The following is a 26,615-nucleotide window of genomic DNA, read 5'->3' as shown; positions in this document are numbered from 1 at the left end:
AATCGAGCTCTGATAGGTGCAAAGCGCATGCGTAAACGTCGCGCTACCACCGTGACCTCATGATGCTACGCTATAGGCATATCCACGCTCTAGCTTTCATTGGGTAGAGATTTACTGCGTTCTGATTGGCTTAAAGTTTTCCTCGATGACGACATAATGGTTGGTATAGGTGCGCGTTGATGGTCTCTTTAGACAACAAACCGTTGCGCTTTGTGTTCAGTTTTGATCTAGCTTCCGAGTGCACATGTTGCTTCTTCTGAAGTGCTTTCGAAACTTTTTTCATTGAATCAGCGAATTCAATCACTTTCTTCAAGAGAGATTTCTTCCGAGATTTCTACTTTGTTATCAGGTAATTCAGTCAAAATTCCCTCTTTTCCACACACTAATCAGGGGCGGATCTAGCTTTTTGCTAAGGGGGGGGGGGTTGACCAAAATAATGACGATGCAGAGCATCGTCCACGAGCCGCGAAGCGGCGAGCCGATTTTTTGGGGGGTGTTTATTTGAACCCCGTAAGTGATGTTTTCCTGGCATCTATTAACACAATGGAGACCATAAAAAGCAGTGCATGATAACGTCTTTTTAAATCAAGTAACAGTTAAATACACAGTTATATCCAGAGTTATCATGTGTTTGGTTAAGTTACCAGATGAGTTGAAAATCTTCTCACAATATTTGCACTTGAAAGGGTTTCTCTCCAGCGTGCGTTCTTTTTTCTTTCTTTTTTTTTTCACTTCGGCGGTGGCCCGTGTCCTCAAAAAAGCTGATGGGGGGGGGGGGGGCAAGGGACTCTGTGACATTTGTTCGCCCAACCCCCCCCCCCCCCCAAAAAAAAAAGAAATAATAATAATAATAATAATAATAATAATAATAATAATAATAATAAAAATAATAATAATAATAATAATAATAATAATAATAAATGAAATAAATACATAGAAATAGAATAAAATAAAATTACAAGTTTAAAAAAAAAAGATAAGATTTAAAAAAATGGTCCCCGGATTTTTTTTTTTGGGGGGGGGTTGCAACCCCCCCAACCCCCCCTCTAGATCCGCTTCTGCTAATGGATTGGAATAAACTGTATAGTAATATATAGTAACCATAAAATTCAAATTCTCATAAATTTTATATCATAGGTGTTGTATGAATTTTATCCAAAGGCCAATGTTACGCGAATTTAATGATATACCTACTTCAAGTTTAAATCCAGTATGACTGGTAGGCCTAAGCCAAATTAAGAAAAATTATGTACGGACAAAAAATCAAAGAAATATGGATGAAATAAATGTGATGGAATATTTGAGAACCGTTGCTTAAAAAAATAAAGATTCATTCCAGAACTGAATAATTATGAATTTGTTCGTAGATAAATCGTACAGTCTCTGACAATGGTAGACATCGGTATGTCAGCTCAGAGAAAGCGGAGGGCTCAACGGATGGCAAATCGCCGTCAAAGACTAGCCCTAGGACCAGTGTCCGACCACGGGGATGAGATCCTTCAAGCCATTGAGATAGTCAAAGCCGTACTGGTCAAAGCTAAGCAAGAAGCCCAAGCTTACCCCGGCGGAGATTTCCCCGAGGAGTCGAAAGACCAGCAAACCGACTCTTCTGCAATCTCAACGTCCATCCCAAAACAGAGGTGCAGCAAATATTTCTCTCTTTTCCCCCCTTCCAAACATGTAAATCTGGAATTCAATTTGTTTATGATACATACATGAAGTACCGTCGAGTAGAAGTGTTGTAATTAATTATAATGATGCCCACAATATTTGAAAGCCATCATGCCTATTGATGAGTAAAAAGATCTCAATACATTTTTACATGAAATGAATTCGGTGATCATGCACTTAAGGATCTTCAAGTGCCTTAGTATCCACCCTTTACACATTTATATTCATTTTAAAAGTGAAACCTTTTGATTTTGGTGGCATTTATTTATAACCTTTAAGTTTAAAATTTCTTGTCCCTTTTATTCAAAACAGTTATACTCTTGAGCCAGAGATATCGGCCCATCAGAACAAGAGTGTTGATGACGAGGTCATCCACATGCTGCAACCTAAGGTCTCATGTCAGGCTCTCAAACTCGATGAGCTCGTGACCTTTGACATGGGATGGACTGTAAAGGTATGAAAGTCAAAGTTCTTTTTGTTTGTAATAGAAAAGTTGCATCATGATCCGTGATGGCCTAAAGAGAGAGATAGATGGGGAGATTTCCTAGCAAGAACCGATATATCCACTGAAACATTGGATGGACTTATAGTTAGTTTTTAAGTCCTTATTAAAGAATCCCTAAGAAGTTATAGAGTGCAAGCTAAAAGATTTTGGAAAACAATATTAATTTTCATCCCTTCTCAGCGATGTTGGAAAACTGATGACAAACTCATGGAATATACTGCTCTCTTATATAAAGTTTTGATAATAAAGAAGCTTGCTTTAAATTTCAATATACTTTTTTCGTTTCACAGAGCATCATTACGCTCAAAGAAATTGGAAGGGGCAGCTATGGTCGGGTTGTGATAGCACGTCATCGTTCCACAGGCGTTCCTCTTGCCATCAAAGAGCCGTCATGGTCAGACGACTTCGCTTCGCCTGGTGAAATGGTTGAAAACCTCAAGGCTACCAGGACCAGAGCAACAAAGGAGGCAATGATCCAACAGTTGATGTCAGGCAGCCCTTACTTTCCCAAGTTCTGGGGTACCCTTGATCTCGGTAACGAACTCTGCCAGGCCGTCGAGTTCGTGGGGTGTAAGAAGACGGGTACCGGCTACCCTCTCCACGAACCGCCATCGCTGTCGATGTGCAACGTTGTCAAGATCGCAGAGGACATCGTCAAGGGCATGATGGAGTTCCATGATCACGGACTTCTCCATAATGACCTCAAGAATGACAACGTGCTCCTGGAAAAACACGGCAAGCGATACAAAGCCGTCATCATCGACTTCGGGATGGCAAGTACGATCACCGCCCCAGCGAAAATGGTCGGAGTTGCCAAAGAACTCAAAATGGCGTATGTACATGGAGGAGAGGCAGACTATATAGCACCCAGGTTGTTTTGGATGAGCAGCCAACATCCATCGCTTCAGATGTGTTTTCAGTCGGCCGTATCCTCTCCGATAGGGGAGAGATATTTGGAGGTAAAAACGAATTTCATACTTAGTGTAAATTCGTAATTATAGTTATCTTTTTCATAAAAAGAGATGGGTTTACAAAAAAAAGCATATGCAGTATTCTAATCCTTTGTAAGAAAGCTGCTCAGTCTGAATAAATTTCCTCACAGTTCTTTTTCTATAAAATTTCAAGATGGCGCTGTATTGTAGGGGCTGCAAGCACATCCAGCTTTGATGTTCATATCTAAATTATGTTAATAATTAAGCAGGATATGAAGTATAGAAACAGTGGCAAAATATAATGTAACGCCTCTTTTTTTTTTCTTCTATTTTCTATTTCTTTCTTTCTGCAGGTCACCGTTCTCCCGCGGTTCGAGAACTGTCCAAGCTAGGAGCTCAGTGCATGGCTGATAATCCCGACCATCGCCCAAGCCTCGATACCATCCAAAGTCAAATCACCAAACTCCATCGGCCCAGTAGATGGAGGCGTGTCAAGCGATGGGTTGCTAAGAAACTGCATCTACGTCGAAAGTAATCTGGAAATAAAAAAAAAATTTCGGACAAATAATTTATTGTAGCTTTCATTGAAATAAATCATATCATTTTACAAAAAAATATTTGTGAGTCTGAGATAGGGAGTGAAAATAGATATACAGAGAAAGAGAGAGAGAGAGAGAGAGAGAGAAAGAATGAGATAACAAGCTTGTTTCCAAATTCTAAAACTTATTAATTAAAGAGGTGAGAAACAATTTTTTTAAATCAATAAACATTAAATTTTGTCTAATTTTCTCAAATGTGGGATTGCCCAGCGAGGGATTTTCACCTCCTTGTGATATATATTTTATGTCTTATTGAGTAAAATTAGAATCACAATATTTACTTATAATTGGAGAGTAACACAATACATAAAATAAGACAAATAAATATCAGAACGTTAATCGTAATATGATAATGATACATAAATACAGCGGAATGCAGGCAGCCAACTAAAGGTATTTTATTTCAAACCTCCATTCAGCAAAGACGGGTTACCAGTTAGTATTCTTCTTTGGCTTTACGGTATTCAAGATCTTTAGTTCTAGCTCTATAAGCTTTAGAACCTTGAAAACTGGGGAATTCTTTTTGAAATTTGCACATATAAATATAATATTTAATCAGAAGAAACAAATATGTTAGATTTATCTTGGTCATGACCCCTATATGTTTGTCACATAGTTATAGACATGTATAATCAGAAGCACTGTATTTGTCAATCGAGATATTTGCCTTGATTTAATTGGTTTTAAATCAAGGGGGAACATTACCCTATCGACCCTCCAATAATCAATTACCCTGGGTATTTCTACCCGAAATTCCATTCAATATGCCAATCGAGCTCTGATAGGTGCAAAGCGCATGCGTAAAAGTCGCGCTACCACTGTGACCTCATGATGCTACGCTAGGCATACATCCACACTCTAGCTTTCACTTGGTAGAGATTTACTGCGTTCTGATTGGCTTAAAGTTTTCCTCGATGACGACATAATGGTTGGTATGGGTGCGCGTTGAATGGTCTCTTTAGACAACAAACCGTTGCGCTTTGTGTTCAGTTTTGATCTAGCTTCCGAGTGCACATGTTGCTTCTTCTGAAGTGCTTTCGAAACTTTCTTCATTGAATCAGCGAATTCAATCACTTTCTTCAAAAGAGATTTCTCCCGAGATTTCTACTTTGTTATCAGGTAATTCAGTTAAAAATCCCTCTTTTCTACACACTAATGGATTGGAATAAACTGAATAGTATTAGGCCTATATAGTTACACAAAAATTCAAATTCTCATAAATTTTATATCATAAGTGTTGTACGTATTTTATCCAAAGGCCAATGTTACGCGAATTTAATGATATACCTACTTCAAGTTTAAATCCAGTATGACTGGTAGGCCTTAGCCAAATTAAGAAAAAATTATGTACGGACAAAAAAATCGAAGAAATATGGATTAAATAAATGTGATCGAATATTTGAGAACCGTTGCTTTAAAAGAATTAACATTCATTCCAGAACTAAATATTAATTTGTTCGTAGATAAATCGTAAAGTCTCTGACAATGGTAGACATCGGTATGTCAGCTCAGAGAAAGCGGAGGGCTCAACGCATGGCAAATCGCCGTCAAAGACTAGCCCTGGGACCAGTGTCCGACCACGGGGATGAGATCCTTCAAGCCATTGAGATAGTCAAAGCCGTACTGGTCAAAGCTAAGCAAGAAGCCCAAGCTTACCCCGGCGGAGATTTCCCCGAGGAGTCGAAAGACCAGCAAACCGACTCTTCTGCAATCTCAACGTTCATCCCAAAACAGAGGTGCAACAAATATTTCTCTCTTCCCCCCCCCCCCCTCCAAACATTAAATCTGGAATTCAATTTGTTTACGATACATAAATGAAGTACCGTCGAGTAGAAGTGTTGTAATTAAGTATAATGATGCCCACAATATTTGAAAGCCATCATGCATATTGATGAGTAAAAAGATCTCAATACATTTTTACATGAAATGAATTCGATGATCATGCACTTAAGGATCTTCAAGTGCCTTAGTATCCACCCTTAACACACTTATATTCATTTTAAAAGTGAAACCTTTTGATTTTGGTGGCATTTATTTATAACCTTTAAGTTTAAAGTTTCTTGTCCCTTTTATTCAAAACAGTTATACTCTTGAGCCAGAGATATCGGCCCATCAGAACAAGAGTGTTGATAAGGAGGTTATCCACATGCTGCAACCTAAGGTCTCATGTCAGGCTCTCAAACTCGATGAGCTCGTGACCTTTGACTTGGGATGGACTGTAAAGGTATGAAAGTCAAATTTCTTCTTTTGTAATAGAAAAGTTGCATCATGATCCGTGATGGCCTAAAGAGAGAGATAGAGGGGGAGATTTCTTAGCAAGAACCGATATATCCACTGAAACATTGGATGGACTTATAGTTTTTAAGTCCTTATTAAAGAATCCCTCAGAAGTTTTAGAGTGCAAGCTAAAAGATTTTGGAAAACAATATTAATTTTCATCCCTTCTCAGCGATGTTGGAAAACTGATGACCAACTCATGGAATTTACTGCTCTATTATATAAAGTTTTGATCATAAGAAGCTTGCTTTAAATTTCAATACACTTTTTTCTTTTCACAGAGCATCATTACGCTCAAAGAAATTGGAAGGGGCAGCTATGGTCGCGTTGTGATAGCACGTCATCGTTCCACAGGCGTTCCTCTTGCCATCAAAGAGCCGTCATGGTCTGACGACTTCGCCTCGCCTGGTGAAATGGTTGAAAACCTCAAGGCAACCAGGACCAGAGCAACAAAGGAGGCAATGATCCAACAGTTGATATCAGGCAGCCCTTACTTTCCCAAGTTCTGGGGTACCCTTGATCTCGGTAACGAACTCTGCCAGGCCGTCGAGTTCGTGGGGTGTAAGAAGACGGGTACCGGCTACCCTCTCCACGAACCGCCATCGCTGTCGATTTGCAACGTTGTCAAGATCGCAGAGGACATCGTCAAGGGCATGATGGAGTTCCATGATCACGGACTTCTTCATAATGACCTCAAGAATGACAACGTGCTCCTGGAAAAACGCGGCAAGCGATACAACGCCGTCATCATCGACTTCGGGATGGCAAGTACGATCACCGCCCCACTGAAAATGGTCGGAGTTACCAAAGAACTCAAAATGGCGTATGTACATGGAGGAGAGGCAGACTATATAGCACCTGAGGTTGTTTTGGATGAGCAGCCAACATCTATCGCTTCAGATGTGTTTTCAGTCGGCCGTATCCTCTCCGATATGGGAGAGATATTTGCAGGTAAAACCGAATTTCATACTTACTGTAAGTTCGTAATTATACTTATCTTTTTCATAAAAAGAGATAGGTTTACGAAAAAATTCATATGCATTATTCTAATCCTTTGTAAGAAAGCTGATCATTCTGAATACATTTCTTCACAGTTCTTTTTCTATAAAATTTCAAGATGGCGCTGTGTCATATAGGGCTGCAAGCACATCCAGCTTTGATGTTCATATCTAAATTATGTTAATAATTAAGCAGTATATGAAGTATAGAAACAGTGGCAAAATATACTGTAACGCCTCTTTTCTTTACTATTTTCTATTTCTTTCTTTCTGCAGGTCACCGTTCTCCCGCGGTTCGAGAACTGTCCAAGCTAGGAGCTCAGTGCATGGCTGATAATCCTGACCGTCGCCCTAGTCTCGAAACCATCCAAAGTCAAATCACCAAACTCCATCGGCCCAGTAGATGGAGACGTGTCAAGCGATGGGTTGCTAAGAAACTGCATCTACGTCGAAAGTGATCTGGAAATAAAAACATTTTGGAAAAATAATTTATTGCAGCTTTCATTGAAATAAATCATATCATTAAACACAAAATATTTGTATGTGCATTTGTTTTTCAAAAATACTTCTCTTGATGAACGATAATTATATAAAGACAGAGAAAATAGAGATAGGGTAAAGGCAGAAAGAGAGACTTGAAGTGAGAGATTTTGTTTGTTTGTTTTGTAGCATTTGTTTATTTATTCATTCAGTACAAAATATATTGAAAAAAACATACAGCTTCATTGATTTACATAACATTTCAAAATATAAAGAAAATTGTACATCCCTCAAAAAATACATAAGATAGTTTAATACACAGTACATGTTTTCAAATTAATTATACTGAATTAATATTATAAATCAAAGCCTTACGCACAGACAGACACACCACACACGCTCACATACTCAGACACACATACAAACTTACATATCCCCCCCCCTTCATTCCAAAGCTCAACAAATCCCCCTCCCTTCCCGAGCATTCACATTTACACATATTTTGTTGGAAATCCTGTCTTTTCCTTTTCCTTATGACCAAATTATACTAAACTTAATTTGAAAATCGATATACAGAGTGAGAGAGAGAGAGAGAGAGAGAGAGAGTGAGAGAGAGACAGAGAGAGGGGGAGAGAGTGAGAGAGGGAGAGAGAGAGAGAGAGAGAGAGAGAACAAGCTTGTTTCCAAATTCTAAAACCCTATTTATTAAACACTTATTTCAAAAGTGATTTACAATGTTGCATTGCACCATTTTTAGGCTTTATAGATAAACAATGACAATGGAGTCCATAATATCGTACATATGCCAATTATGATATTTAAGACTATTGTATTACTTAAAAATAAATATTGGTGTCATAAATAAATTCCTTGTCATAGAGAACTCTTGAAAAGTCGTATTATCTATGTTTTCAGGCTTCCTGGATTGAGATTAGCAACATTATTGCACATTGCACATATGCTAATTTGATGATTATGCTAATATGGCTATTAAAAAAGTTGCCCAAGGTTGCCAAGCTCTCAACCAAGCTGAATTTACTCCAATACCCATCTAGAACACAAATAAATAAAAAAACCTTGTACTTAACAAGTTTTTCGGGTCTGAAAAATTTCTACAGGACTACAGAGAGACTTGGAGTGAGAGATAGAGAGTGAAAATAGATATACAGAGAGAGAGAAAGAGAGAGAGAGAGAGAGAGCACAAGCTTGTTTCCAAATTCGAAAACTTGTTTATTAAAGAGGTGAGATACAATTTTTTTTTAATCAATGAAAATTTGTCTAATTTCCTCAAATGTAGGATTGCCTTCCGAGGGATCTTAACCCCTTGTGATATAATTTTATGTCTTATTGAGTCAAAACAGAATCACAATATTTACAAATAATCGGAGAGTATCACAATACATAAAATAAGACAAATAAATATCAGAACGTTAATCAAAAATGATAATGAAACATATGATACAGCAGGAATGCATCTGGCCACAAAGTTTGTTTTTTTATTTCAAACCTCCATTTAGCAAAAATGAGTTACCAGTTAGTATTCGTCTTTGGCTTTACGGTATTCAAGATCTTTAGTTGTAGCACTATGAGCTTTAGAACCTTGAAAACTGGGGAATTCTTTTTGAAAGTTGCCCATATAATTATAATATTTAATCAGAAGAAACAAATATGTTAGATTTATCTTGGTCATGACCCCTGAGATTGAATTATTTTCTGGCCTTTGGGCGGGATGCATGCACAGTAGGTGCGTGGTAGATGCAAGGCGAGGACAATTTAGGCCTGATGGATTTCCTTTTTAGGCACATTTTTGGCGAGGGTAGCTGTTGTCGTTTGCACGATTACCAACCATCATCTTTCTACAAATAAAGATAACATTATTACAAGATGAATTTCATTTGTCATCAAAATATACTAAATATCATGTTATGTCCGAGCCGTAACCAACTAACCAAACTGTTTTTTAATTTTGCTGGAGAGCGAAGCAAGCGAGGAAAAAAACTATAAAAATGTTATTTTGTCATCATAGATCAGACCTTACAATCATGTCAGATTACATTCGGGCATCTCGCTGCCCGAAACAATCATTTTACGATCATTCAGACACATCGCTGCCCAAATACGAGGTGAGGGTTACCCGAATAACATATTTTGCTAGTTGAGCCTAGCTGTGCACCCCCCCCCACCCCCACCCACCCCCGCCGGCGAACCCCTAAGTTACAGGATGACAGTGAAAAGTATCAAAATAAATCATTCAATTTTATTCTAGGCCTATAGTTTTTTTAAGCCTTCTTTGACATAATTATAAATAAGTCAGCAAATTCCATTATTCTAGGTAAAAGACAATCCCAGCGCATTGTAGTTGATAAAGTAAGTATTAGAAAGTAAGAAATTACGGTACAGAACAAGAATTTTTTTTTTACAATTTATCTGATCAAACTGAGCTAAATGCTATATATATATGTAGGTCATAACCCGCGCCCCCTTAATGACGCGCATCTACTTCATAGCGCGTCATGGCAACCCAAAAGTTTGTTATCAATTACGCGCCAAATTTGATGCAGGGTTTTATTTCTCAAACTTGCGATTTCCTGCGAAACGTTTATTTACATTCCTCTTTGTTGTCTATTCCACATCGAACGAATCTGCCGACATGCCAAAAACACGGAAACAGTTGGATCTGAACACCTGTACGGTGGACGAACTGGAATCCGTCGACGGGGTGACGAGATCATTGGCAAAACGGATCGCCGATTATAGAAGCCGAGCAGGATACTTTAACAACATCAACGAGTTGGGCAAAGTGCGAGGAGTAGGTGATCACACGTTGTCAATTATTTCTAAACACGTCTACATTCTTCCCTCTTCGCCGAGATCCCGTCGTTCAAGTCTTGCATCGTCAAGGGCCAACTCGCCTCAACGTAGACGATCTCGGAGAAACGCTTCACGGGTGTCGTTCAGCAGTTCTCCAAGCCCGATTCGCCGCAAGTCGCCCAAGCAAGAAGTTGCTCCACCGATCCGGAGGTCGGAGCGCGTTTTATCAAGGTCGACTCTCTCCCGGAGATCGTCACAAAGCTCGCCTTCTCGTCGGAGCTCTCCCCGCCATACGTCACCAAAACGCCAAGCTAGTAAGCAAAATCGTTCGACCAAAAAGAATTCAAAATCTAGATATAGAAGTGGGCCAGTTTTCGTGGACTCCGCACAAAATGTCAGCATCGATATCGGCAAACTTGCGAAAGAAGGCTGCAATCTGACTCTGCATAACGGTGCTGTCGACGGGCAGTTGTGTCACCTCATGACCATTAACGTCAAGGAACTGGATGGTCCTGGTCCAAGTATTGGTTTATCAATACCAGCTCCTGGTCGAGCCATTACCGAACAACAACGATCTTCCTCTCCAGAACGTCTTAGCCGAGCGTCATCCGTTGTCGACGAGAACGTCAGGGAATACATGGTGATGCGTGAAACCAAGAGAGCGACCGAAAATTTCTCTGAGGAACCGGGAATCGCAGAGGAACTTCCTAGGCTTACGACAAAGAAATTTCCAGGACTTTCTCAGAAAAAGATAAGTCCTCGAAAAGATCAGAAAAATTGGAATAGCAGCGGGGACAATCGCAGAAGGTCCAGATCTAGAACTCGAACTGTGTCTCGGTCTGTATCTCGATCTGCGTCGCCGCAGAAAGGCAGTCTCCGAATATCGAGATCTAGAAGTGGAAGTCGAAAGCGTTCTGCACCTCGATCACGAAGACGAAACGAGTCAAAGGCGAATGAACGTCTGTCCCGATCTGACATCGAGAACTGGTTGCAAGAGGGGGCGGCACCACTTCGGATTGACAGAGGTGGGTTTAAAAAAATGATTTTGCAATCACGTTGTTACGTTTGAAACAGAGCTTAATTTGGGCATCGGGTCACTGATATGGATTTAAAAAATCTTGCTTTATGCCGTTTATGGTTTAGTCTAGATCTAGGCCTATGTTAATTGAGTTTCTTGCTGTGACTTTCTCAAAATGTGTGAAAGTGTAATTTAACAGACGATACATCAGGGACGTTTTTAGAACACCTTCAATGAAGGGGGATCCTTAGCTTACGGTGTAAAAAACAATTTCCCAAGGAGCCATCAAAATAATGGTTGGTCCTCACAGAATTGATGATTCGAAGATATGGGGCAAATTCTGGTCGCATCTTTTAAAAGTTAACAACGGATGAGTTGATAGAATATTCAAACGGAGGGGATGTTTGATCAACCCCAGTTAAGACCCGCGGTTATGATTGTCTTAATATATTTACTATCTATTCTTTGGTTCTGTCACATCGTAGGAGAGGTAAATGGACCCTTGGCGTCTTCTACACCAAGACGCAGAAGAGAACGACGAAGTCAATCTCCAACCAGAAGACGAGATGTCGCTGGTCCATCGAGGATTGAAGACGATGGACGGAATGAGCCAGTAGTCCTAAACAGGTCCGGGGCTAAACAGGTTCGTCAACCCGCCGTTCAAGATCCTCGTCGATCTCGGAAAGAAGACGAGGAGCAGTTTACGGGAAGAAGGAAAAGAAATCGTGATAGCGGGTCGCCACGACGAAAGTTGGATTTGGATGACGATGTCGGCAACGCTCGTGGTCAGCAACATGATACCGTAGTCATTGACCAGGGAATCCAAACCACGGATAGAGATCGTAGTCGTTCTCGCGGTCGCCAGTCCTCTACTCGACCAGCTAAAGATGAAGGCGGAGACGAGCTGGCACGTCGACAACGCAGTCGTGAGCCACGTCATCGAGATTCGCATCGTCGTCGAAGGCACGAAGAGACGGCTTCGTACGCTATGGGATCATGGTGTTCAATCGCATGAAAATAAAATGTATTCGAAGTAGACTATGATCATTAGTAGCTGGAAAACTAACTGCACTGATTTTGGCAAGTTCAAGGGATTTAATTTTCGGGGCTCATGCGGTTCTAAAAAGTTTGTAAGTGATCTCCAACTTCCTGTTATCTCCATGATGCGTATAAATATAGGCCTATAATTATATTCATATTAATCATGAAGAAATATTTATTTGTTTTTAACAGTGGTTTAATGATAAACACATCGTTTGAAATCGAAAGGAATATATATCGCTTTCAGCAAATGGTATGACATTTAAAAACACCCATGACGTTAAGTAGTAATTCACTTTGTCCAAAATTGCCTTTGGTTAAGTCGAAATAAAGAGAATACATAATCTTGGAATACTTAATCATTGGATCGGGGGCGTCTATTCCGCGGCAGCTGCGCCCTATAATGTCGGAATATCTGTGAATCCTTTATGAATTGAAAGGCTCCTGTTATTTCACCACGCCCTCCCCCCTCCCGGTCCACTTTGAATGCGGATTGACGCCCCTGTTTTTTACAGTTAATCTCCATTTTAACTCTTTCCTTTGATTTATTGGTATTCATGATTTACAAGCAGTGGACTTATTTTTTGTTCTCAAAATGGGGAAGCCGCTAAAACATGTGAAATGGGAAGGATTTGCAAGTGGTTTGTCAAGAAGAAATTGAGAAGAAAATTGCCCAAAGGAAATGTACAGTTGCGTCAATTACTACAGACATTGACGACACGCTTTTGAAAAAGAAAAAAAAGGGGGGGGGGGGACTTTGGATTTACTGACATGAAACTCACCCCACCCCCTCTTTTTTTCTAGCGACATTCCTGCTATAAAACGATTTACGTGCGTGCACTTCAAAATTTTCCCATTTCATAGGCGGTTCCAGGGGATCAGAGGGCTAGTGGCCCCAATATTATGAAAATGAACATCGTATACGCCGAGTTAAAATGTGCTAACTTACGGATTGGAGCTAATTCTTTTGGTTATGTCTGGAAAAAAATACTGAATTCAAATCACATTCCAGTTAAGAAAAATCATGCCGAAATGGTCTAATGATCTCCCCCCCCCCCCCCCCTATCCAGCAGAGAGACGATGAGAGGGTCGGCGGGATTTAAAATCATATTATTATAATAAGGCCATCTAGAGAAGTTATTCTTCTCCGCATTTGTTTTGAAAAATTATGAATACATAATCAACTGGAACGCGCATGGAATATTCAAGAGTGGAAAATAAAAGAAATATAACAAATTTGCTTTTAATCAATACTTGACTTAACAATTAATTATCAATTTGCGTTAAATAATTTGAAATTTTAAAACATATCATTTTTGGAACTTTATTTTACTTGATAACTTGAATTAAAACTCCGAAGCATGGATTTTAAAAAGATATACAATTCAAAATTTCATTTAAGTAATACGTGTACAAATAAAATATAACTTGACTTGCATGGTGATGGTATTGTTTTCTTCCATTTTTCAGACCAAATAATATGCTGTGAAACACTTTTTATGTGAGTGCGGAAACAGAGAAGGTAAAAAAGGAGGAAAGTGAGGGAGAAGGAGGCTGGAGAGAGAGAGAGAGAGCGGGTCATATGTGTGGGTGTGCGTTCAAAGTTCTGTAAAAATGTTCAATTGAATTTTCCTTTTTAATGATAAATATTCCTAATACGCGCAGTTGGTGTAATTTGATCATTCCATTGCAGCTGGTGTAATTTGATCATTCCATTTCGGAATAATTTTTTAATCAAATTTGTGTTGATCAATTCACTCTAATGACATCAAGGTGATCAAATATTCTAGCAATTTCAAATAATCAAAGGCTTTGTGTATATTGATATAAAGATGGTTGTGCCACATATAACAGATCTAGCTTTCAATTCTTCTGATAAGTTTAAGACGAAAGTTTTACTTTGCCTTTGGTCAAAGCCATTCTCCGGCTTTTGTAGTTTCAATTAAACTAGACAAATATATGCGACTGCGTCTCCTATATGCCTCGGCTCTTAATGCAGTATAGGAAACTCGACCCCCCCCCCCCCTAATAACAACAAAAATGTGCTCTTACACGCCCCCCCCCTATTCAGAGGCTGGCTGAGTCGTTGCGAAATTTTCGGCGCAATTTTCACATTTTAAAACATCCCCCTTGAAAAAATCCTGCGCCAGCCACTGAGTCCATTTGTCCCTTATAAATCGTGTAGATCAACGACCAATATCTTTGTGCCTTCGTTTATAATATCTGAACTCTAGACTTATTTGTAAATCAATTATGAAAGATAAACGGTGATGATTCATATTGTACATCAGGGGCGGATCATGCCGGCGGCAGGGGAGGGGGGGGGGGGGCCAATTCGTGAGAAAGTATTTAGCGGTTAAACAGCCGGCCGATAAGTCGGGGTAGTGAGCACCAATTTTTTTTGGGGGTCCTCGAAAATCTGAAAAATCGCACCCCTCCCCCTATAAGCATATTGTTTGACTGTTCAGGGTTTGCTCCATCGACCCTCACCTTCCTCGTGACATGTTTGAAATGGAGGGGAAAAATACCATAATACCGTAATATCAAAAATCAGTGGCGTTGCTTAAGGGGGAGGCACGGGGGGCGGGGGGGGGGGGGCTATCAATCAATCAAAATAATCAATCAAAAAATGCTCTTCAAAATGCTCTTCATAAGGACCGCTATTTATAATTTGAGAAAAGGGTCATATTCTTAAGGACCGCTGTTCATAATCGAAGAAGAGGGTCGCTATTCATAATACAAAACCGGGGTCGTTAGTCATAGTGGTCCCTAATCATACGAAAAGAGGGACGCTAGTCATTCTATACGTTTTATGACTATCGACCCCATTTTTTATTATGAATAGCTGTCCTTATGAGAAGTGACCCCCAAATAATCGGGTTTGATATTCGTAGGCATGAAGAAGGATAGCATGCCTACGAATATCAACCCCGATTTCGCATTATGAATAGCGGTCCTTAAGAGTAATGACCTTCGATGTGAATCGTGGATAGCGACCCTCATCTCACGTTATGAATAGCGGTCCTTACGAATAACGGTTCCATACGCCTTTATGAATAGTGAACCCCTTTCCGTTTTATGAACAGCGGTCCTTCAGGTATGGGAGGTTTCACGTTATGAATAACGGTCCTTATGACTAGCGAGGTTACCGCGATTGACTAGGCCGGAGGAATATTTTAAATGTTAAAGTGAAAAAGACACACAAATATAATCTCTTCCAGTCTCTTTACCCATTTGACTTCTACATTTTTTTCTCATCACAATTTCTTTTTGTTCCCTGCTGTACGCTACATCAAGGGCGCAGATCGGATCATCCCAAACATTTTTTGATAATCGTTTAATGGACCTCTTTTGAACAGATTTCATTTAAGATTTATCCTGTTGTCCCCACTTAACTGAGTCATATAATATTATAATCTTTGAGGACGTTTTCGAGCAGTCCATCTAATAGTCTCACGTTCTTTTTTTATTTTCCCTCATCTCTCCCCTCGCTCTCACCTCTTTATTAGTATTTGTTTGCCATTCGATAGGGGGAGGGGTCGTGCCCCACCCCTTAGATACGCCAATGACTCACACACTGTAAAAAAGAATTTGTTCATTGGTAATTTTTACGTATTTTTTCCATGTAGAATTTACTTGAAAACATTAGTTTTGCCACTTACGCACTAAATTTAAGTCTTGCTAACTCAAACTTTCAATTTAGTAGAACATACGTGGAATATTTAAGTAAAATCAAATAGATAAGAACTTTAAGTAATTTCAGCTTGTATTAATTTAGTAATTTTAACTCAAAATCAGAAATTATACGTATTACTCAAACAATTTATGTTGATTATTCTTATCTTTTTAAAGTAAGGACCGATGCAGTGCGTAACAGAAATATTTACATAATTTATGAATATTCATTAAGACCAAATTAAACTCTTTTTTAATTTTTTTTTTTTTTTTTTTTGTGGTTGAATGAAAATTTAAGGACTTTAAAACATTTACTAATTCATTTAACATGGCTAAGCAAAGACAAGACAATTTTAATTGTTACCCAGTTCAAAAACTTGATATTTCAGGAAATTGTCAACCAATTTTCCTTTTAAGATGCTGCGATCAAGTATATATATAATTTGGAGCCTTTCAATATGTGTCGAATTGAAGCGTATGTAATAGTTTGTGATGGTGGTAGATATATATATATTATATACGGTTAAATCTTAAATAGAAGTAGTGTTAGTGATTAGTGATTAATCTTAAATAGAAGTAGTGAATGATTAGTGGATGTTACTTGTTAGATTAGATGGGTACCAAATCGTGCAATATGTAATCCTATCATAGCTTTTTTTTAATTATCTAAAATGATTACAATACTTAAATTATTTACGTTAATGTAACTCGATTTAACTGAGTAAAAATTTATTCAGCAAAATAAGTAAATTCTACTTAAGATGCCGTAGGTAATATTTACTTAATAAAAATAAGGCAATTCTTTTCCTCAATTTTATTGAGTTATTTCGACTATCATTGTTTTACAGTGCACTATAGACTCTGATCATGTCTCACAAGGCATTGGTGATAAATGGTTATGATATCAAATATTAAAGTAAACATCATACTGAATTCAAGCATTTATTCCAGGTATAATCATGTGCAGAGGCGTTGTTTGAACAGTTGGAAGGGACTGTATGTATGTCTGTGTGGGCAAGGGAGGTGTATAGGGTATTGGACCAGGGGGGTGTTTCACAAAGATCCTAAGTTGAACTTATCTCTAAGTTGGACTTAACAATTATGGAAAGCTGCTAGCATCTTTGAAAATATTTTGTAAAAGCTATTTTAAAAGGCATAAATTGTTGATTCAAATCATGCACATTTGCTATTATCATGGGAGATTTCATGTTCTTGATGTGGAATTTATGAAAAGTCTAAAATACTTGAATTTTTGCTTTTGAATATATTTTATTTTAAGGCTACAAATGGCTCTCCATAGTTCTTAAGTCCGACTTAAAATCTTTGTGGAACACTTCCCAGGACCCTGTATAATTAAACAAAAACTACCTTTTAATAATCATATTTCCTTCAATCTTAGTAACCTATGATTATTATCATGTCACAGATAGGTACAATCCATAGTAAGACTATGTTTAATTGCATCAATATTGGAGATACATTAAATTCTAAGATTGATAGTAAATCGATTTTTATAATTCAATCATTGTTTGAACGCAACCTCTAACGCTAGAGGCCCGGATTTTTCCAATAATTATATCAATAAACTAATTTAACAAGCAGTGTATATACCCCCCCCCCCCCCGGTTTTTAAAAAAAATCTCCGACAAAAGTTTATGGGATTTGCGAGCAGAATTTCACGCGGGATGTGACATACCCACCCAACACCCTATAACTACGCCGCTGAGCAAAGATAAGATCTGGATATCCAAATAAATCCGTTAACATTAATTGCTCTGTGGACAAATTGCTCATCATGGCGGTTAAAATAGCATTGGCTGTGGGATTATTCTTTGTAGTCTGTGTGCTACCTGGTGAGTGATAGCAAAGTTTCATTGATCAAGAATAATTGTATAAAATGGCTTTTTGAAATGAAATATCTATACAGTCAACTTTATTATTGAATCACTAATTCGTTCGGTTTAAATGTTCTATGGAAAACAACGGCAAAAGAAAAACTTAAACGATTGCTATGCACTCTACGCTGTGAAATTTAGCAGAATTGTATTAAAGTAGCAATCCCTGAAAGTAGGGGGCAAACCCGAACATCCCAGTAGACCGACATCTCACGAGACAGACGGCCCAAGAGATCGACAGCTTACGATACCGACAGTCAAAATGGCCGACATTCGCAAGAGGCCGACAACGGCGGTCTTTCAAACCTACAATTTAATTGTCAGAAAGCTCACGGACCGACCATGACCAAAATGTTGGTCTCGTGGGTCGTCTTTCTCGTGGGCTTTGTTATTTTCTCTCTTAAAAAAGAAACTCTTGTAAGTTTCTCCCAAATAATGTTCATGTTAGTTACTTAGCGTTTTTAGTAGGTACTTCAATTTGTTTGATGCAGCTCTAACAGCATCCCAGGTAGTTCCCGATGGTCTGGTTTACACCGAAGTCAAGAAGACACTGGTCCGAGGAGTGCAGGGTCTTCTCACATGTCGCTTCTATGGAGTCCCATTGGCAGTCTACTGGAGAAGGGGCCTTGATCCTGACGATCTCACCACCATGGTGGTATGGTATGATGGAGAAGTATCAGGTCCAAGATTCGATGATGGGAGGTGCGACGTCGACGACAATTATTCCTTGATCATCAACAATGTCTCGACGGCAGATGCTGGGAGGATATACTGCACAATTTCTAACTACAATGGCATTTTGATTGATAACTACACTGATATTGCGATCACAGGTAGGTTCCCGAGACAAAGCAAAGCAAAGCATAATAATTTTAACTCACAGGGCAATATAGTTTAAAGCACTTTTGCTTTCTTTACATTATATTTCGATCATTCGAGTCTTCTGTGATTTAATCGGAATATGTTTTATGCATATCACGATATTATTTTTCCAAGGAGCTACTATTTTTATACTTAATATCATAATAGAGAAGTTAGCGCTTAAAAACTTCGGTGGAAAGCGGTTTAAAAGCACCATTTTATTATTATTATTGATTGAAAAAGATAAGTATATAATAGGGATTGTCTTATGAAATCACCGTATTTTTTAATTACTTAAAGAAATCTCCGTCATCATCACCATCGTCATCATCATGAAATTGACACGAAAATGGAGTTATGACGTTTCAAGTCATCTTTAATATTGTCTCATCATCGGCTTTTGCAGATACTTTTCAGAATGAATACAATACATTATTTTAAGCGTAATACATTTAAGCGTATAAATACAGTTTTTTTTATACTAAAATTCTCTTTGAACAAGATACTGCAATCACGACAGACCCACGAGTCACTTTAAAGATGCGTCAAGCCACTCATAGTATCCTGCAATGCACTGTTTACATCAAGGCCAGAGGAGTCTCTTGGAAAAAAGGAACTACTTTTTCAGCAAACGAAAGTCTTGTTGTCCTCGAAAACAACAAAGATGTTGTTGAAAGAAGTGGAACAGGATACGACGAAGGCTTGTACAACATCACCGAAGATTACTCGCTGGTTATCAAGGAGGTACAGGTCCACTACGAAGGTCTTTACATTTGTGAGGTGACCGACTTTGACACTGGGATATCTTTTCGGAATCAGTCATTTGTCAATGTGGTTGGTAAGCAGCATTTTACATCTGAAATAGATCCATGTATTTTCGAACTCTATCGGTTGAACCAGGTAGTAATGATTTCTGCATTCCTCAATTAAAGTAATTACATGCAGTATGCATAGTTTATACCAGATATTTATGACAAGCCCAAAACACTTCACACTTTCATGATCATGCAGTATTCTCCGGGTTTATATTTTGTTCAGACGAAACCTGCTGTTTAGTGGGATTGGATCAATTGATGGATCGATTGATAGAGAGAGAGAAAGAGAGAAAGTGAGAGGCGAATTTAAAATGAGAGATGAAGAAACAAATAATTTAGAGGCCGAAGTGGTTTGTGAGTAAAATTGTGGTCGAAAGAGAGAAAGAGAGCGTGAGCTTGTGTGCAACTGTGTGAGTGTTAAAGAGAGAAAAGGTGAAGGAGTGTGAAAGAAAGAATTCTGTCATATTCCTGTTAGAGGAACAACTTTTTAAATATCCAGTTTCATTTATATATGGAACATAAATCCTGAAATAACTATTAAAGTAAAATGGAAATATATTATTGAACTCATTTGAGGTCTTGATAGAAGAGATGAAAAAGAAATTCAAATTATAACAAGCGCCTTTTTGCTTGTTTGTATTTCAAATTTAGCTCAGCCACTGAAACCGTTTCCAACGATCCAGGAATGTCTGAATACCGACCAATACGACTCAAACTACTGCACCCTCGTCTCTGAATCCGGCATGACTCTTACATGTGAAGTCATGAAGTACTACCCAACTGTGCATCTAATATTTCTGCATGGATCCAGAATAGTAGAGCCATTAGACACACGAGAATGGAATAACACAGACGGGACAAAAACGAAAACACTCACGATTGCTGCAAGAGGAAGCAAAGAACTGTATACCTGCGTAGCTTCCAATATTCCTGGAACTTCTGATAATAAATCTACATCTGTCCTACTCCATGATGAAGACAAATTCAAATCCGGTGTTCTGATGATAATACTAATTCGTAAGTGATTTCAGATATGAAACATGTAGATTAAGAATTATTGTGAAGAAAACCGAGAAAATATTTATAAAATTATGCAATGATATGAATAAATCGCAATCCCTTGCCCACTCAAAAATAGGTTAGTTTTAAAATGAGTACCGGTAATTGTGTTTCTTATTGTTACATTCTCTTTTGTTCAGCGTTTGCTGCACTCATCTCTTCAGTGGCCTGTGTCATTTGGAAAAAGAAACACAGTAAGTTACTTTATATCATGATATGTTACATGGTGCAAACTACAAGTAATTTGAAAATAATACTAAATAATTTTAAAATGTCCAGATTATCTTAATCTAAAATTCATGTGGGTGATATCAAAGTTTGTAGTCCTATGTAGTAATCGGTTAACATGGTAAAATTGAGTAGCTTTGGATTTACTAGCACTGTAAAATAACCGAAAGGTGCAGTCGTACATTTTTTAATGCGTGAAAATTGGTTTAAAGTGCATTAAGTGCTTACATTACATACTCTGTACTAATTTACTAATTATGTCACGTATACCTTTTCCAGTTAACTATTCTCCCGTCCCACGAAGTGCTCCACACCTGGAACTGGAAGGTAAAGGTAAACAAGAATTTAACACACACACACACAACAAAAATAATCATGATTTATGTATCACTGTAAGCAAAAGTAAACTATAGATGCATATTGGATTATAATAAATTGAATAATAATTAAACGTTCTTAAGTAGCGCATATCATATTATGATGTTACATTCCGATGTGCTTCCAAATAGGTTAGGATATAACTACCCTTGTTTTAGCTCTGGCAGCCGCAATCAGCACACGTGTATTTCAAGGAATAAATCCTGCCAGGTATCCATGTAATAACTGGGTGGAGAGATGGGCTATTTGGACAGGCAAAACTTTACTCAACTAAACGAAATTCACAGGATAATTAAAATGCACACCTTTAGATACCGCGTGTTATTTCTGTGGTTTAAAGATCTTTCTTTAACAAATACTCGGCTATCATGCATCTTCGACTAAAGTTTATTTGACAGAATATCATCGAGTTTTAGAGGTTTTGCTATATGCTATCTGGATATACATAATATTATGTAGAAGAAATTGGTATAATGAAACATCAATGTGATCTTGGACGACACCGATTTATGGCAAACGTCATTTTACCCTAAGTCAATAAATTTGATTTTAGTATTATGTTAAAGATGATGAAAAAAGAATGTGAATCAAAAACACCTTGAACAGTGATTTCTAATAAATTTTCTAGTTGACCTTCAAAATTAATGAAACATCAGCGTGATCTTGGACAATACCAATTCCTGGAAAATGTAATTTTCAGTGAAGTCGGTGAAGTAGATTTATTATTAATAGTTATTTAAATGAGGATGAAAAAATGATGTAAATCTGCGACATTTGGAACAACGATTTCTATCTTAAATCTTCCATGACTTTCAGCTGTCGATGTAGAGGACATAACTGAAAGGGAATTGCAAGTACTTGAAGAGCTTGTGGACGTGGAATTGATGAAGCACTACCGGAGGATTTATGATGCGATCGAAACTAAATCTTTTGAGGCTGAGAAAATTATCCATGAAAACAGGAGTGCTCTCTTTGATACTCACCGAATGCTCACTGATTGGCAGCAGAGACCAGCATCTACATATAGTCAATACATGGGAGTGGTTAAAGAAGCCTCCATTGTATCAAATGAGTCAGGTAACACAGGAAAGTCCGCGTCAACAGTGATCTGTTTATTTCAGCAAAAAAAAAATCACTATCTTGGTCCTAATTCATGCGGAAGTGGGGGGGGGGGGAGGGTGTTCTAGGGCGATGCAGGTTTCTCTTTGTCGTTTCTTCTTCACTAATGTATACATTTTATGAATTGATTTTGATATGATATTGAATTCAAGTTATTAACTGTAACGCTGTTTGGTGGACTTTCAAAAGTATATGTAAGTTTTTTAAAACCTTTTTCTTTGAATGTCTAAAAGAAATCACGTTGCTTTTCATGTGGTTTAAGAACTGATTACTGTCTGTTCAAAAGTAGAATAGCCAATGATATGTTCTTGAAAAGTCCACATTTATTTTACAAGGATACTTAAGAATTTGTTTCATAATGTATTCCCTTCCATTTTTTGCTGTTCCTGTAGGTGGTATGAGTTTATATCAATAATACTCACGTGATCCCTTAGAAGACCACAACCATAGGAGAAAAATCTTACATTTAGTTCATTTTACAAAGGTTTTTGATGAACACGAAAACATGATTACGTCTACATAAAAGTTTCTTCAAACTAAAAATAATATATGACTAATTGCAATACCCTTTTTTTTTTAAAGCTGATGGTCTGATTCAATTGTCTGATTACGAAATTTCGGTTTGTTCTTATCTCCAAATTTGTATTACAATGGTCAGATCATGCCTTAGATCACACATGGCCTTATAACGAGGAACTCAAATCGATCTCACGTCATCTCACTCCCGAATCTATGACGAAAATATGCCAGAAACTAAAAATTGGTAGCAAATATAATGATAATAATGACGAAGGGAAAAGGTTTGACAGTCTACGGGAATGGAGAAACAAGGTCGCAGAGAAAAGTGTAAAGAAGAAACACGAGCAACTTTCCTCAGCATTGGAATCCAACAACCTTAAAGGTATATAATGCTTTCCTAAAGCATGCGTTATGTTCTTACTTTTCATAACTACTAAATCAACTTAAACAAATAATTGTTGCGGATTTTTACAGTGTGGAAAATACCCTCTGAATTAGATCATTTTATAATGGATGAATAGTTCTGTTACATCAGGCCCATTCCTTAAGGGATGACTACTTGTTATACTATTACTTCTTTAAAATATTTATTGATTGATTGCAAATGGAGTAAAAATGTTAATCTATTAGGGTAAGACCTATGAAGCAATTTCATTTCCTATAGTTTGATGCTTCAAATAGGCACTAGGTTGGACAAATTTTTGTCATGGAAGTGTATTTTTTAATGATAAACCTATTGTATGTGCGTAATGTTTGGACATTAAATTATTACATTTTATATTTTCTTATTCCAAGGCTTGCTGCCGCCATTGAAGGGACAGTTTATATACAAAGCCGAGCTCGTGGATATGGCTTTGCAGATTTTCATGCATGATCTTCTACCAATCGCTGAAGCACTGGGTATCCACTTCACAAAACTGATTACGTATAGGCCAGCATTCGATCCATCACACTTTGAAATAGGTACCACCGACTTACTTTCAAAGCTTCTGATAAAAATCAAGGCTGACACGTCCAAAGGCCTTGAAAAGGGGACCACGCGACCTCTGTTCTGCACTAAAATGAGTAAACTCCAATACCGAAACGTCGCTACTCTTGAAACGTGTGGTAAGATAAAAACTTATTCCATCTTCTGAATTGTGGGACTGTATCAGCTAATCAAAATTTGTGTAAAAGAAAATATTATGGTGAAATGTATTGATAAAAACCATGGCAACGAATATCAAGGCTGATTGGTTTAAAGACTTAATACCAAGTAACATTTATACATGTATTTAATTTTGGGGCATTTTGCATTTTGTTACTGTAGTGAAAGGTTTAATAAGAATTAGTCATCGCACACGTGTATTACCGTTTCCACACGACTCGTTGTAAAATGCGAAATTATGAAGACCATGCCGATCATCCTGATCATCCCCGATCTGAATAATATCAAATCGCGTCATTATAAATCGCTGCCAAAATCCAGCAATTTGGCAAATTAAATAATACATGCACCACGACTGTACTGCGATGCTTCTACGTCAAAAGCGCTGCTGACTCGCTGCCACTTCGATTACACCTAGACCAATATAAACCAAGCGGTCGTTTGTTCATACTACGTTGCCGCTAATACGACGTAGATGACCATACTACGTTATGACACAGACCTAGAAGACTGTAGGACGATGTCGCTACGCTGGTGCTGACCAGTATACGCTTCTAGTATACGCTTCTAGTATACGCTTTTTGTACGATTTGTGGTGATGTCTCTATAAATCGGGGGGTGTTCAAGCATTTCAAGTGTTCAAGTGTTCAAGCATTTCTTCATTTCTTTCCCAACTTCGAAGGTAAACAGACCTGATGCTCGAAATAGTTGCCGATGGTGCTGTGTTTTTATTACAACCACAGATATCTCCCCACGATGCTACCACACTGTTTGTACGATAATGGATTTCCCACTACGTTCTTAATAAGACTTTCCCAGCTATGGTCACGATCGAAAAAGCTAGAGGGCGTATCCAGTTAAAAATATATGTATTTATCTGTTTTAATATTGAAGTGTACGAGATGAGCTATGGGGAACTATTTCGCATCGCAGAAGCAATGACGCAAAACACAAGAGAAAAGAATACTGTTGAAGGTAAGAAGTTGTTTGATTGAAAAAATTCGTTTTTTGTTTAATTTTGTTGGTTTGACCTTGGCAAATGTTCAATTCTGTTCGCAAACACATTTTGTTGGCAACTGAAATCTTGTAAATATTAAAAAGGTTAACAAAAGCCTTTTCAATGTGTGCAAAGTTGGATGAAACTAAAAGGAAACTGAACGTACAGTTAAATGACGTGTTGGTGAATTTGCCAGCAGATTCTAATTTGAAAATGATATATGTTAGTTATCAAGATAGATATTGGGCAATCGTTTCAAGGATTATTACTCGGTGATTTCAAAGCAAATATAATCCCTACAGATATACAAGAGGGTGCATCGCAGTTTGATGAACCTGCTGCTGCGTCAGAGATCGGCCCTAGCGAGGAAGAAAGTTCTCTTGGCGCCCCATCAACTTTACCTCAAGGTGAAGACATGGAAGAGCCCGACATTGAGAAGGCTGAGAGGGTTCCGGTACAGCTGAAAGAGCCGAAGGATGAAGAATCAAAGATGGAGCTGCCCGCCGAATTAAATAACCTTCGACGTGTTCTCGAACTAACAGATGAAGACATAGCTAATGGTCTCGATCTTGAAGCATCCGACCCAGTGACCGCATACATGCTGTTGAGGCTATGGAAAGAGAAGCCACGCCAGACCGTTTTCAACTATCGTGCAACTTTAGCTCGTGAACTTCGAAGAAACGAGATGCCTGGCATAGCAGACGAAGTCATTGCAGGTCCGTCAATATTTCTTGAGAAATTGTACAAATAATAATAGTATTGGTGTCGTGTCGAGGAACAGAAGGACGTTAACTTTGGAAAATAAGTGCGCCCTTCCGGTTCCCACTGCCATTAGCTTTTAAGTTGAAAAGAATTTCTCCTGGCATGATTTCCTTTATATTTGCATCTATCAAAATGTGATGATAATGACATTGGTTTCTTTTTTGACAGGCAATTACATCAAGGAACAGAACAATTTTGAATTCGTTCAGAGCACAATTCAGAGATTGAATCAAGATCAACTGGAAGACCTTGGGGAGCTTCTCAAGCTGAGTAAAGGAAAGGAAGACTGGCACAAGACGACACCGTTGAATGTGATCTCCAAACAAATCTTTGACTGGGTGGCACACTGGACAAAGGAAATGAAAGGTTCGTCGAAAGCAACATTGAAAGAAGATTTAGCCGAGGTATTTTCCATAAAAACGACATCCAAGGGCAAGGAACACAGGGATCTGAATGATAGCCTTGTAGAGCATGGCTTTCTAGGCCTAGCACGTGAAGTTATGATCATAGAGCAACAACTCGCTTGGTTGTAAATACTCTATACTTAGAGCTGTGCATGTTTTAATCCAACCGAATGATGTTATTCATTTATAGAACTATTTCCAATGGTAAACGGTGTCAAAAGTAAATTTAAAAAAAGCCAACTTCTACATGCACTGAATTTTGTTTCATACATACCAAGATCATGAGTTTTCTTAATACAATCATGAGACACAAGTTATAAATCTTCTGGGCTTTGCATAATCCAAGACGTCACTTAACATTATGTAAAGATCAAGCATTCTAAAGCAAGTAATTCCCAAACGAAGTTATCCTTTTTTTAAACTG

At 38.1% G+C, this 26,615-nt stretch overlaps 3 protein-coding genes across 3 annotated transcripts; all 3 read left to right on the top strand.

The window, feature by feature from the left end:
- The first annotated feature begins 1,389 nt into the window (after positions 1-1,389).
- Positions 1,390-3,643, top strand: LOC105443073 (serine/threonine-protein kinase cot-1-like). Its single transcript, XM_030998548.1, has 4 exons — positions 1,390-1,640; positions 1,984-2,125; positions 2,467-2,953; positions 3,462-3,643. The coding sequence occupies exons 1-4, from the start codon at positions 1,390-1,392 to the stop codon at positions 3,641-3,643; spliced, it is 1,062 nt and encodes a 353-aa protein (XP_030854408.1).
- Positions 3,644-5,192: 1,549 nt separating this feature from the next.
- LOC115929499 (cyclin-dependent kinase 1-like) lies at positions 5,193-7,440 on the top strand. The gene is made up of 4 exons (XM_030998543.1): positions 5,193-5,443; positions 5,790-5,931; positions 6,266-6,935; positions 7,259-7,440. The coding sequence occupies exons 1-4, from the start codon at positions 5,193-5,195 to the stop codon at positions 7,438-7,440; spliced, it is 1,245 nt and encodes a 414-aa protein (XP_030854403.1).
- A 2,522-nt stretch (positions 7,441-9,962) lies between these two features.
- Positions 9,963-12,475, top strand: LOC100894019 (serine/arginine repetitive matrix protein 2). Its single transcript, XM_030999693.1, has 2 exons — positions 9,963-11,298; positions 11,777-12,475. The coding sequence occupies exons 1-2, from the start codon at positions 10,113-10,115 to the stop codon at positions 12,304-12,306; spliced, it is 1,716 nt and encodes a 571-aa protein (XP_030855553.1). The 5' UTR covers positions 9,963-10,112; the 3' UTR covers positions 12,307-12,475.
- Positions 12,476-26,615: the final 14,140 nt, after the last annotated feature.

This window comes from Strongylocentrotus purpuratus, unplaced genomic scaffold (assembly GCF_000002235.5).
Source record: "Strongylocentrotus purpuratus isolate Spur 01 unplaced genomic scaffold, Spur_5.0 spur5_scaffold_5, whole genome shotgun sequence".
NCBI lineage: Eukaryota > Metazoa > Echinodermata > Echinoidea > Camarodonta > Strongylocentrotidae > Strongylocentrotus > Strongylocentrotus purpuratus.
This window is presented reverse-complemented; position numbering and strand designations above follow the sequence as displayed.